This window comes from Chiloscyllium plagiosum, unplaced genomic scaffold (genome assembly GCF_037043375.1).
Source record: "Chiloscyllium plagiosum isolate Xiang-an unplaced genomic scaffold, Cpla_swu_hap1 HiC_scaffold_39, whole genome shotgun sequence".
NCBI lineage: Eukaryota > Metazoa > Chordata > Chondrichthyes > Orectolobiformes > Hemiscylliidae > Chiloscyllium > Chiloscyllium plagiosum.
Window position 1 is genome coordinate 1,271,550 of NW_028270177.1, and position 14,498 is coordinate 1,286,047.

The 14,498-nt window shown below is 42.8% G+C and overlaps 1 protein-coding gene across 1 annotated transcript in view; it reads left to right on the forward strand.

The window, feature by feature from the left end:
- Positions 1-14,498, forward strand: part of hdc (histidine decarboxylase) — a 144,213-nt gene that overhangs the window by 120,844 nt on the left and 8,871 nt on the right. The window contains 4 exon segments of the mRNA XM_043674586.2: positions 3,925-3,991; positions 6,062-6,224; positions 6,910-7,000; positions 11,907-12,005. Of these exon segments, the coding sequence (XP_043530521.2) occupies positions 3,925-3,991; positions 6,062-6,224; positions 6,910-7,000; positions 11,907-12,005 (420 nt within the window).

Below are 14,498 nucleotides of genomic sequence, written 5' to 3' on the forward strand. Positions count from 1 at the left end.
AACGTTTTCTTCACTATCCTACCTACCTGTGACTCCATTTTCAAGGAACTATGAACCTGCACTCCAAAGACTCTTTGTTCAGAATCACTCCCCTTACCATTAAGTGTAAAACTCCTGCCCTGATTTGCCTTTCCAAAATGCAGCACCTCACATTTATCTAAATTAAACTCCATCTGACAATCCTTAGCCCATTGGCCCATCTGATCAAGGTCCCATTGTACTCTGAGGTAACCTTCTTCACTGTCCACTACACCTCCAGTTTTAGTGTCATCTGCAAACTTACTAACTATGCCGCCTATGCTCACTTCCAAATCATTTATATAAATGATAAAAAGTAGTGGACCCAGCATCAATCCTTGTGGCACTCCACTGGTCACAGGCCTCCAGTCTGAAAAGCAACCCTCTACCACCGTCTGTCTTCTACCATCGAGCCAGTTCTGTATCCAAATGTTCAGTTCTCCCTCTCTCTTATGTAATCTAAACTTGCTAACCAGTGTCCCGTGGGGAACCTTGTCGAATGCCTTACTGAAGTCCATATAGATCACGTCCACCGATCTGCCCATATCAATCCTCTTTGTTATTTTTTCAAAAAACTCGATCAAGTTCATGAGACATGATTTCCCACGCACAAAGCCATGCTGACTTTTCCTAATCAATCCTTGACATTCCAAATACATGTAAATCGTATTCCCTCCAACAACATGGCCAACACCGAGGTCAGGCTCACTGGTCTATAGTTCCCTGGCTTGTCCTTACCACCTTTGTTAAACAGTGGCACCACGTTTGCCAACCTCCAGTCTTCCAGCACCTCACCTGTGACTATCGATGATACAAATATCTCAGCAAGAGGCCCAGCAATCATTTCCCTAACTTCCCACAGAGTTCTAGGTTACATCTGATCAGATCCTGTAGATTTATCCACTTTTGTGTTTTAAACCATTTAGCACCTCCTCCTCTAAAATATGGACATTTTTCAAGATGTCACCATCTATTTCCCTACATTCTATATCTTCCATGACCTTCTCTACTGTAAACACTGATGCAAAATACACGTTTAGTATCTCCCCCATCTCCTGTCGTTCCACACATTGTCTGCCTTTGAGGGGCCCTATTCTCTCCCTACTTACCCTTTTGTCCTTAATGTATTTGTAAAAATCCTTTGGATTCTCCTTAACTCTATTTGCCAAAGTGATGTCATGTCCCCTTTTAACCTGCTGATTTCTCTCTTAAGTATACTCCAACTGCCTTTATACTCTTCTAAGAATTCACTCAATCTCTGCAGTCAATTGCTGACATATGCTTCCTTCTTTTTCTTGACCAACACCTCAATTTCTTTAATCATCCAGAATTCTCTATACCTACCAACCTTGCCCTTCATTCTAACAGGAATATACTTTCTCTGGACTCTCGTTATCTCATTTTTGAAGGCTTTTCATTTTCCAGCCATCCCTTTACCTGCAAACATCTGCCCCCAATCAGCTTTTGAAAGTCCTTGCCTAATATCATCAAAATTGGCCTTCAGCCCCATCAGAATTTAATGTTTCTATGAGATCCCTCCTCATTCTTCTAAATTCCAGCGTATACAAGCCCAGTCGATCCAGTCTTTTCTTATATGTCAGTCCTGCCATCCTGGGGATCAGTCTGGTGAGCCTTCACTGAACTCCCTCAATAGCAAGAGTGTCCCTCCTCAGACTAGGAGGCCAAAACTACACACACTACTCAAGGCGTGGCCTCACCAAGACCCTGTATAACTGCAGGGTGCCTCATCTTCTGCCTGGGAACCCTCCAACCACAAGGGATGAACTCAGATTTCTCCAGTTTCCTCATTTCCCCTCCCCCCACCTTGTCTCAGTCAAATCCCTCGAACTCAGCACCACCTTCCTAACCTGCAATCTTCTTCCTGACCTCTCCGCCCCCACCCCACTCCGGCCTATCACCCTCACCTTGACCTCCCTCCACCGCAATTCCAACCCCCCTCCCCCAAGTCCCTCCTCCCTACCTTTTATCTTAGCCTGCTGGACACACTTTCCTCATTCCTGAAGAAGGGCTTATGCCCGAAACGTTGATTTTCCTGTTCCTTGGATGCTGCCTTTTCCAGCAACACATTTTCAGCTCTGCATAACTGCAGCAAGACATCCTTACTCTGATACTCCAATTCTCTCGTTATGAAGGCCAGCATGCCTTTAGCTTTCCTCACTGCCTGCTGCACCTACATACCAACCTTCAGTGACTGTTCCACCATGGCACCAAGGTCTTGTTGCCCCTCACCCTTTCCTAAACTGCCACCATTCAGATAATCTGCCTTCCTGTTTTTGTGACCAAAGTGGATAAGCTCACACTTATCCACATTGTATTGCATTTGCCAAATATTCACCCTGTCAGCCAGTCTGTCCAAGTTACGCTGCAGCCTCTTAGCATCTTCCTCACAGCACACCCTGCTCCACAGCTTAGTTTTGGCTGAAAGTTTTGAGGTATTGCATTCAATTCCTTTATCCAAATCGTTAATGTATATTGTGAACAGCTGGGATCGCAGTACTGAACCCTGTGGTGTCCCACTCGTCACAACCTGCCACTCTGAAAAGGACCCATTTATTCAACACTCTGCTTCCTGTCTGCCAACCAGCTCTCTATCCACATCAATACATTATCTCTCATAACATTAGTTTTAATTTTGCTTACTAATCTCTTGTGTGGAACCTTGTCAAAAGCCTTTTGAAAGACCAAATACGGAACATCCATTGATTCACCCTTGTTCACTCGACTGGTCACATCCTCCAAAAATTCCAGAAGATTTGTCAAGCATATTTTCCCTTTAGTGAAATCCACGCTGATTTGGACTGATCCTGTCGCTGCTTTCCAAATGTTCAATTATTATATCTTTAATGATTGGCTCCAGCATTTTCCCCACCACGAGATGGCTAATCAGCTTAAAGTTTCCATTTTCTCTCTCCCTCCTTTTTAAAGGGTGGGGTTACATTAGCTACCCTCCAGTCCATTGAAACTCTTCCAGAGTTTATAGAATGCTGGAAAATTATCACCAAAACATCCGTTATTTCAATGGCCACTTTCTTAACTACTCTGGGATGCAGAGCATCAAACCCTGGGAATTTATTGGGTTTTAATCATATTAATTTCCCCAGTACCATTTCCTGACTGATAAGGATTACTTCAGTTCCTCCTTCATGCTTGACCCTCTGTCTCCTAGTATTTCCAGAAGTTTATTTGTGTGAAGTCTTAAGGAAGACAGATTCAAAGTATTTGATCAACTGGTCTGCTATTTCTTTGTTGTCGATTATAAATCCACCTGATTCTAAGGTGAAGTGACTTACATGACTTACACAGCCACCTGATGAAGGAGCGTCGCTCCGAAAGCTAGTGCTTCCAATTAAACCTGTTGGACTATAACCTGGTGTTGTGTGATTTTTAACTTTGTACACCCCAGTCCAACACCGGCATCTCCACATCATGACTTACATGTGTCTTCATGTATCCAGCAGATGGGGTCCAGTAACAAGGCAGACGGATCAGAAAACACAATAAAATATACCTGGAATTATTCAAGAAGCAGCTTCTCTGCTTTGTCCTGATAACAGCAACAAATCAACAGAGTACTTCATACCTTGTTTACTTTTCTTAATTCAATCATGGAATATGGGCATCGCTCACTAGACGAGCATTTATTCCTGATGAAGGGCTTTTGCCCAAAATGTCGATTTTACTGCTCCTCGGATGCTGCCTGAACTGCTGTGCTCTTCCAGCACCACTAATCCCGCATTTATTGCCCAGCTCAAATTGTCCAAAGGGCAGATGAGAGTCAGTCACATTGTTGTGAGTCTGAAGTCTCAAAGTGCCTGTGGCATTGTATTAAAGAATGTTTGTGGTCTGTGGTTTCTCTTGCCTGATACAATCTGTCCTGTGTTTTAGGTCTGCGCTACACTTGGCACGACTGCTGTGTGTGCCTTTGACTGTTTGTGTGAACTGGGACCTATTTGTAAGTTGCAGTTTATAGAATTATTTCTGGACCACAGTCTTACAGCTTTTTCCTCTCTTGAATGATTTGAGATATGATCGTGGTTGAGCTGTCGGATGAATGGTTACAGGGGTTTCTGAGAATGTCCTTGAAACTTTTCTCTCTCCATGTTGTACAGAGACATCATCTGGAATTCACAGAGAGGGAAGTGGTTCCACAATCAGAGCCTGGGTCCTGAGGATCATCCTCCAGCCTCACCCCACTCCAGGCTCTGAGGACCAGTCCCTGGCTCAGCCCATCTCTTGGGGGAACAGCATGAAACAGACAAGCTGCACAATGGACATTGAAGCAAGGAGAAGGTTCACTTTGTGAAAGCCGAACCCAGCTCAATGTTTGAACAGTGACTTGTACTTTAATATCCACACTGCGTTAACTAGTAGAGCAATCTGTGTGTTTAGAGCATAGAACATAGAAAAGTATAGCACAGAACAGGCCCTTTGGCCCACGATGTTGTGCCGAGGATTAATCCTAATGTGAAATATAGTAATAACCTACCCACCCCTGAACTCTCTGCTATCCATGTGCATGTCCAACAGTCGCTTAAATGTCCCCAATGACTCTGCTTCCCCAATGACACCACCACAGCTGGCAACGCATTCCATGCATTCACAACTCTCTGCATAAAGAACCTTCCTCTGATGTCTCCTTTATACCTGCCTCCTAATATCTTCAAACTATGACTCCTCGTACCAGTCAATCCTGCCCTGGGGAAAAGTCTCTGACTGTTGACTCTATCTATTCCTCTCATTATTTTGTACACCTCGATCAGGTCTCCTCTCTTCCTCCTTCTCTCCAGAGAGAAAAGTCCGAGCTTATTCAACCTTTCTTCATAAGGCAAGCCCTCCAGTCCAGGCAGCATCCTGGTAAACCTTCTTTGCACCCCCTCCAAAGCCTCTGTATCTTTCCTATAGTAGGGTGACCAGAACTGGACACAATATTCCAAGTGTGGTCTCACCAGGGACTTGTAGAGCTGCAGCAAAACCTCGCGGCTCTTAAACTCGATCCCCCTGTTAATGAAAGCCAAAACACTATATGCTTTCTTAACAACCCTATCCACTTGGGTGGCAACTTTGAGGGATCTATGTACTTGTACACCCAGATCCCTCTGTTCCTCCACACTGCCAAGAATCCTGTCTTTAATCCTATATTCAGCATTCGAGTTCAACCTTCCAAAATGCATCACTTCACATTTATCCAGATTGAACTCCATCTGCCATTTCTCAGCCCAGCTCTGCATCCTGTCTATGTCGCGCTGCAGCCTACAGTAGCCCTCGATACTATCGACAGCACCTCCAACCTTTGTGTCATCTGCAAATTTACTAACCCACCCCTCGACCTCCTCATCCAAGTCATTTATAAAAAACTACAAAGAGCAGAGGCCCAAGTACAGAGCCCTGTGGGACCCCACTCAACACTGACCTCCAGGCAGAATACTTTCCATCTACAACCACTCCCTGCCTTCTGTAGCCAGCCCAATTCTGAATCCAGATAGACAAATATCCCAGTATCCCATACTTCCTGACTTTATGAATCAGCCCACCATGGGGAACCCTATCAAATGCCTTGCTGAAGTCCATATACACCACATCCACTGTTTGACCTTTGTTGACCTGTCTTGACACCTCCTCAAAGAACTCAATAAGATTTGTGAGGCATGACCTGACCTCAGGCCAGAGTCTACACTAACCCCCAAAAGGATTTAGTAAACATCTTGCAAAGAATCAATGCATCTTCTAAAAAGTATTTCTGAAAAATATGTCATTTAGATTCAGCTCAGAATTTGGTGTGTGTCTGAGACTGGGGTCAGTTATAGGCTACTCGCCTGCTCTAGCAAGTTTGTTTGCAGTTCCAAATATTTGAGGTTTTAGGATTTGAAGTTTCTGACACAGGAAACTCCAGGTGCCTTCATAAATATACTGACCAGAGCCCTGAGCAGTTCAGTGAACTTTAGCCAATTGCAATGTTGTGTAAAACAATTGGATGGTTTCCGCATGGAGAATTCAGAATGTTTTTGTTGCTGTGGCTGTCTAGGTGCCAGTGAGGGACTGTGGCTTCACATCGATGCAGCATATGCTGGATCTGCCTTCCTGTGTCCTGAGTTTCGGAATTTCCTGACGGGTATTGAATATGCAGATTCCTTCGTCTTTAACCCTTCCAAGTGGATGATGGTTCACTTTGACTGTACGGTGTTTTGGTAAGTGATGCTGATGAGACTGAAGCCACCCTGTGACAGACATGTCTTACAGCAGACAGGCCATTCCCTTCCAAATCCACTCCACTATTCAACATGAGCACGATCTCCTGTTTCAATCCAACTTCCCAAACTATCCCCATGTATCTTGATGTCAGAATCTATGGATTTCTGTCTTCACTATTAGTCAAACATCACGCATTTAATATTCAACCTGTAGAATAATGGAATATACAAAGAATGATTTAACTGGTGGTGTTATTCTGGCAAAAAGGAGAGAAATGAGAGACTTTGAATAAAGAGGGAGGTTTCGACATGACATGAGAGTACTCCTGTCACATATAGATGCAGGTCTGTGTGTCAATGCAGGTGAAAGCGAGGGAGCCTTACTCCAGGATAAAGATGAACTAGGACTGAGATTCCAAGACAGGTAGTAGCCTAATGATAGAAGCCAATCTCTAAGTGTCTGTGTAGACTTGCAAAGGCACAGCATCTGAGAACACTAGCAGTGGGGTCAGCATCAAATAAAAACTGCTTCATTTGAACTGAAATGAAGTTCTTGGAACTTTAAAATCTTTAAACTGTTTGTTCCCTCCGGCCTTGTTGTACCTAAACATATTTGATTTGCTGTTTGCAGCTCAGAGAGCTGCAATTTGCTAATTATCTGACTGAAGTTTCTCATTCACAGGGTGAAAGACAAGTGGAAACTGCAGGAAACCTTCAGCGTTAATCCTGTGTATCTCCAACATGCCAACTCTGGAGCAACTACTGACTTCATGGTGAGCTATTGGTTTCCAATGTCACACTCTGTATGATTAGCAGAGAGGCGAATGTGAGGACTGCAGATACTGGAGATCAGAGTCAAGATTAGAGTGGTGCTGGAAAAGCACAGCAGGTCAGGCAGCATCCGAGGAGCAGGACAATCGACGTTTTGGGCAGAAGCCCTTCATCAGGACACATCAATTTTCCATGATCAGCAGAGAGCTGGGAATAGAAAGGACCTGGAGAAAAGGAATTTGGCTTGGACCCAGAATCATTGCTGAGATGATAGTTGTGTTGGTTAATAAGGTCAGGCTCCAGCTTGTAGATGCTGAGGGTCAACTTCCAAATACATGTTAGTGACAATAAGACTCAACACAAATTGACCAACTCTTGGGGAAATAAGGCAGGGCAGGTGAAACAAGTTATCAGAGGGAGAGCACTTTTGGGTCAGTGACCATAATTCTATTAGTTTTAAAATAGTGATGGAAAAGGATAGGCCAGATCTAACAGCTGAAGTTCTAAATTGGAGGAAGGCTAATTTGATGGTATTAGGCAAGAACTTTCAAAATCTGATTGGGTGCAGATGTTCGCAGGTAAAGGGACGGCTGGAAAATGGGAAAGCCTTCAGGAATGAGGTAACGAGAATCCAGAGAAAGTATATTCTTGTTTGGGTGAAAGGAAAGGCTGGTAGGTATAGGGAATGTTGGATGACTAAAGAAATTGAGGGTTTGGTTAAGAAAAAGAAGGAAGCATATGTCAGGTATAGACAGGATAGATCGAATGAATCCTCAGAAGAGTATAAAGGCTGTTGGAGTACATAAGAGGGAAATCAGGAGGGGAAAAGGGGACATGAGATAGCTTTGGCAAATAGGGTTAAGGAGAATCCAAAGGACTTTCACAAATACATTAAGGACAAAAGGGTAACTAGGGAGAGAATAGGGGCCCTCAAACATCAGCAAGGCGGCCTTTGTGTAGAGCTGAAGGAGATGCGGTAGATACTAAATGAGTATTTTGCATCAGTATTTACTGTGAAAAAGGACATGGAAAATATAGAATGTAGGGAAATAGATGGTGACATCTTGCAAAATGTCCAGATTACAGAGGAGGAAGTGCTGGATGTCTTGAAACGCATAAAGGTGGATAAATCCCCAGGACCTGATCAGGTGTACCCGAGAACTCTGTGGGAAGCTAGAGAAGTGATTGCTGGGCTTCTTGCTGAGATATTTGTATCATCGATAGTCACAGGTGAGGTGCCGGAAGACTTGAGGTTGGCTAACGTGCCACTGTTTAAGAACGGCGGTAAAGACAAGCCAGGGAACTACAGACCAGTGAGCCTGACCTCGGTGGTGGGCAAGTTGTTGGAGGGAATCCTGAGGGACAGGATTTACATGTATTTGGAAAGGCAAGGACTGATCCGGGATAGTCAACATGGCTTTGTGTGTGGGAAATCATGTCTCACAAACTTGATTGAATTTTTTGAAGAAATAACAGAGCATTCATGAGGGCAGAGCAGTAAATGTGATCTATATAGACTAAAGTAAGGCTTCGACAAGGTTTCCCATTGAAGACTCGTTAGCAAGGTTAAATCTCAGGGAATACAAGGAGAACTAGCCATTTGGATACAGAACTGGCTCAAAGGTAGAAGACAGAGGGTGGTGGTGGAGGGATGTTTTTCAGACCTGAGGCCTGTGACCAGTGGAGTGCCACAAGGATCAGTGCTGGGTCCTCTACTTTTCGTTATTAATATAAATGATTTGGATGTGAGCATAAGAGGTATAATTAGTAAATTTGCAGATGACACCAAAATTGGAGGTGTAGTGGACAGCAAAGAGGGTTACCTCAGATTACAATGGGATCTTGACCAGATGGGCCAATAGGCTGAGAAGTGGCAGATCGAGTTTAATTTAGATAAGCCTGAGATGCTGCATTTTGGGAAAGCAAATCTTAGCAGGACTTATACACTTAATGGTAAGGTCCTAGGGAGTGTTGCTGAACAAAGAGACCTTGGAGTGCAGGTTCATAGCTCCTTGAAAATGGAGTCGCAGGTAGATAGGATAGTGAAGAAGGCGTTTGGTATGCTTTCCTTTATTGGTCAGAGTATTGAGTACAGGAGTTGGGAGGTCATGTTGCAGCTGTACAGGACATTGGTTAGGCCACTGTTGGAATATTGTGTACAGTTCTGGTTTCCTTCCTATTGGAAGGATGTTGTGAAACTTGTAAGGATTGAGAAAAGATTTACAAGGATGTTGCCAGGGTTGGAGGATTTGAGCTACAGGGAGAGGCTGAACAGGCTGGTGGTGTTTTCTGTGGAGCGTCAGAGGCTGAGAGGCGACCTTATAGAGATTTATACAATCATGAGGGACATGGATAGGATAAATAGACAAAATCTCTTCCCTGGGGTGGGGGAGTTCAGGTATAGGTTTAGTGTGAGAGGGTAACGATATAAAAGAGACCTAAGGGGCAACTTTTTCATGCAGAGGGTGGTATGTGTATGGAATGAGCTGCCAGAGGATGTGGTAGAGTCTAGTACGATTGCAATATTTTAAAGGCATCTGGATAGTTATATGAATAGGAAGGGTTTGGAGGGATATGGGCCGGGTGCTGGCAGGTGGGACTAGATTGGGTTGGGATATCTGATCGGTGTGGACGGGTTAGACTGAAGCGTCTGTTTCTGTGTTGTACATCTCTATGACTAACTACAAAATCAACAATAATTTATGACAGTTTCAGGAAACTTTGAGAGAATATTTAGCAGGCCGAAGGGATCTTAGGCTTCTTAAATTGAGGCACTGAACATTGAGTGCACAAATCATGCTGTACCTTTGTAAAGCTCTGGTTCAACCCAAGTATAAAATAATGTGCCTAATTCTGGTCACCACACTTCATGAAGATGGAAAAGTCCTTGAGAGGTTTACCAGAATCATTTCAGGGGTGAGGGATTTTAATGATGAGGTTGGTTTGGAGAAGCTGGTGTTGTGTACCTTGGAGTAAAGGAGATGAAGCAGGAGATTTTGTACAAGGTGCAGAAGATTAATTTGGCAACTAGATCAGAAGAAAGAGATCTGGTGCTGTTGACTGATAGAACAAAGGTGGGGTGGGGAGACAGACTAAGCATTTTGGGAAAATGATGAGGCATGGTTTGTCACAAAGAGGGTTTTTTGTAACACAACAACAGGTTTTGGCGTGGAACTCTCAGTCTATGACAGAGCTGACAGCAGAAACAGTTTCTATAGGAAATTGACCGAGTGAATGAGGGAAATGTACTTGAACGAGGGAGAGAGTGGGGCATTGGAACTGACTGGGTTCTCAGTGGAGACCTGCAAGGACTTGATGGGCTAGCTGGCCTCCCGTCATGCTATAAATGACACTGCTTCTGTGGTAGGAATCCAAAATAAAAACCTGTCATGGTTGTGGGTGAGTTCGCTAAGCTGGGAAGTTGATTTGCAGATGTTTTGTCCCCTGTCTCAGTGACATCTTCAGAGATTTGGAGCCTCCTGTGATGGGCTGCGTGTACTGTGTCTTCTGGAATTTATTTGGTTCCATTTCGGCTGCTTCCAGTTGCCGGTTCTGGGTGCTCTGCCGGTATATTCGGTCTAGGTCTATGTGCCTGTTGATGGAGTCCATGGCTGAGTGCCAGGCTTCTAGATCTAGAAGACACAGTACAGCAGTGAGATCCAAAGCACTGAAGGTGTCATCTAGACAAGGGACAAAACGCTTGCAAATCAACTTCCCAGCTCAGCGAACATACCCACAACCACAACAAATCAGCACCCGAGCAACAAATCTTTAAGCAAACCTTAAAAATAAAAACCTTTTATAAACCTAATTGTACCTGCCTCCACCACTTCCTCTGTCAGATCATCTTTTAAAGATATAAAAGAGACCTAAGGGGTAACTTTTTCACACAGAGGGTGATGTGGGTATGGAATGAGCTGCCAGAAGAAGTGGTGGAGGCTGGTACAATTACAGTATTTAAGAGGCATCTGGATGGGTATATGAATAGGAAGGGTTTAGAGAGATATGGGCAAATGGGACTAGATTAATTTAAGATATCAGCATGGACAACTTGGACCAAAGGATCTGTTTCCATGCTGTACATCTTTATGACTGGCTGTCATTTCTTGGTCTCTGCTATTAACCACTAAAGTGTAGTTCCAAGGCCCTGCGCAGGAGGTTCTGAAAGTTTGATTTCACCTGGTCATCAAGGTTAATGAGTGTGACACTAATCTCCAACTAGGGAAGGGCCATTCTCAAAAATCAGTGAGGATGGTGGTCAGCCCAGCCAGAGACAGGACAGACCAAGGGTAATCAACTCAACATCTTCACCTTGTTTGACATCTCTTGCTGCTACTAACAGTCTAAAAGATTCTAGTCAAAAGTCATTAAAATCTGAAATGTTAACTGTTTCTCTTGTCACAAATACTGCCAGACTTGCTGAATTTCTCCAGCATTCATTGAACCAATGCTGAGTCAGTCACTGATTACTGTGGCACAACTTGTACGGAGATTTTATGGTTGGGGATTCAATGATTGAATCAATCACAGTATTAATTATTGTAAAAAATATTTAAGTTACGGATTTAACTTGTAATGAAAGACAATCTGTCTTGGTTTTGAAGTTTCTGTGGTTACCTGCAGCTTTCACCCAAGTGCTCATCTGACAATCAACACTTTTGGAATCGTCTTTCCCGTATCCTGCCTGTGCACGTAACCCTCTGACAGAGCCTAAGCGACATTCACCATCTGACAGAAATGTTATCAGAAAGTTACCAAATCTGACTAGGCTACTGTTGATGGTGAACAGAGACAATTCTGTAACTTGTTAGAATGTAAGATGTTTCTGACAAAGACAGTGCAGGGATTTATTTGAAGATATGATTTTCTTGTTGACAGGACTCTCTCTCTCTCTCTCTCTCTCCACAGCACTGGCAAATCCCTCTGAGCCGTAGATTCAGATCTGTAAAGCTCTGGTTTGTTATTCGCTCTTTTGGTGTGAAGAAACTCCAGGAACATATCAGACATGTAAGTGTTGAGTGTATTATTTGTTTAAATATTTGTTACAGATGTAGTTGATTGGTCTTTGTGTGGGAGAGTGCTATAGGCTGAATGTGGGCTCTTATCAACAGAACTGCAAATTGGCTATAAGCCAGATAACATCACTCCATTTCTCTGACCCGGATTTACATCAGAATTTCAAAACAAAGGTTCCCTTTGCTACTTGTCGTGCATTTTAATTACTCTACAGGTCTTTTCCCAACCCATCCCACATAAAACAATAAGAAGAAACACTGATTCTATTGCATGTTCAATCAGCCAGTTGAGCTGAAAACTGAAACAGAATATTTTAGGGAAGTAATTGAAATGGCAGAAAGAAAAGCTCAACGAACACAGAAGCTGATCTTTCACACTCAGCATGTTGCTGCAATTTGGCCTGAGCTCAGGAATAAGAAGGTTTAATGACATGTTTGGTGTAATTTATAGACTGCTGGCTAGTGGGAAGGAAATAGAGGAACAGAGCTGCAAGGAAACTGCAGAGGCATAAACATCACAAAGCAGTTGTTATGGGGTACTTTAATGATCCGTATGCATACCAGGATGGTGGTCATGCAAGGAGCTGTGATTGTGTTCAGGAGAACAAAATACAATGGTGTGTCTAGTTCAATAAGCAAGGATGCACTGCTAGACCTCATTCTCAGGAAATACAAGGGTGAAGTGGATCATATGACAGTAGGGGATTTTTACAGGACAATAATCTTTGTATCATAATGGCAGTAGAAAATGATATTGGTCAACAAAGAGTAAGAAAGTCAAGTGTTGGAGAGTAGATTTCAATGGGGCAAGAACAGCAAGACAGACTGAAACTGAAGGTGGACAGGATAAACAGTCATTGAACAATGGCAAGTTTCAAGACAAAGAGACAGATGGGGCATAGTCAGGGAATATTTCACCAAAAGGGGAACAAACAAATCCAGATGCCCCTGGGTGACAAAAGCAACAGAAGTTTTTTAAAAAGTGTGCTTATGACAGGTGTCTGGAAGTAAACAGAGTTGGAAACAAAGCTGGACACAGAAGGTTCAGAGATAAATGAAAAAGAAAATACTAGAAGAAAAATAAAAACATAGACAGCTCTCATGAAAAAGAAATCCCAGTGCACATCAATAGTGAAAGGTTAGCCAAAGGAGTACAGCCAATTAGGGACCGGAAAGGGGATTTCTTCGTGAAGGCAAGGGGCCTGGCTGAGGTTTCAATGCTGCCTTTAGCAGTGAAGCAGGTGCTGTCAAGGCCGTAGCAACAGAAGAGGAAACTCAGTCACTGGAAGGGTTTAAGATTGATAAAAAGGAGGTAATTGGCTAACCAGTGCATTTAAAGATGAAGCACCAGGTCTGGCTGAGCTGCATCCAACAATATTGAAGGAAGTAAGATGAGAATTGTTTTCAGTGTACAGTATTTCAGTCTTCCTTGGAATTGGGCTAGATACCAGTGGATTGGAGATTGGAAAATGTGGACTGATTAAGAAAAGTCAGCATGGATTTGTTAAGGGAAAATCATGTCTAACTTGCAGGAGTTTTTTGAAGATGTAACAAAGAGGGATGATGAGGGGATTGTGCCAATGTGATATACATGGATTTCTAGAAGACATTTGATACATTTTCCCAAATTATACTGATTATACAGACATGTTCTGCATAATTATGTGCCCATGTTGTGTATAATTATGTGCCCATGTTGTGTATAATTATGTGCCAATGTTGTGTATAATTATGTGCCCATGTTCTGCATAATTATGTGCCCATGTTGTGTATAATTATGTGCCAATGTTGTGTATAATTATGTGCCCATGTTGTGTATAATTATGCTCCCATTCACTTAACATTTGTTGTCTCCCTTTGTCCTCTCCATAACTTACTTTCCTGCCAATCTTTGTATCATCAGCAAATGGAGCAATTGTACCTTCTGTCCCCTCAATGACCCATTTATGCCTATTCTCTGCTTCCTGTTAGTCAGGCAATCTACTATCTATTCCAATACATAAGCACTACACCATGAGCTTTTATTTTCTGCAATAACCTTTTCGTGTGGTGACATTATGTACTTTTCACTGTACTCCTGTAATTGAGTGCAAGTGACAACAAAGCCTAAATCTAAAATCTAAACTATGTGGCGCCTTATCAAATGTCTTCTTGAAATCTAAATTAAGCACATCCACTAGTTCCCCTTTACCCACTGCACATTACTTTCTAGAAGAACTCCAACCAAGTGATTCATGAAAAATCTTTTTAATGCTTTCCCTCTGACAGATGTTAAACTAACTGGACCGTAGTTTCCTGCTATCTGTCTCTCATTTTCAATAACGGAATTATATTATTTTCCAATTAAAATAGATTCTTCCTGAACTTATGGAGTTTTGGAAAATTAGAATCAAATCATCAAATTAGTCACTGACCACTTCTTTTAAGACCCTTGGATGAGCTCCATCAGACTCAGCGCACAGCTCAGTGTTACTTTTCTTTTTTT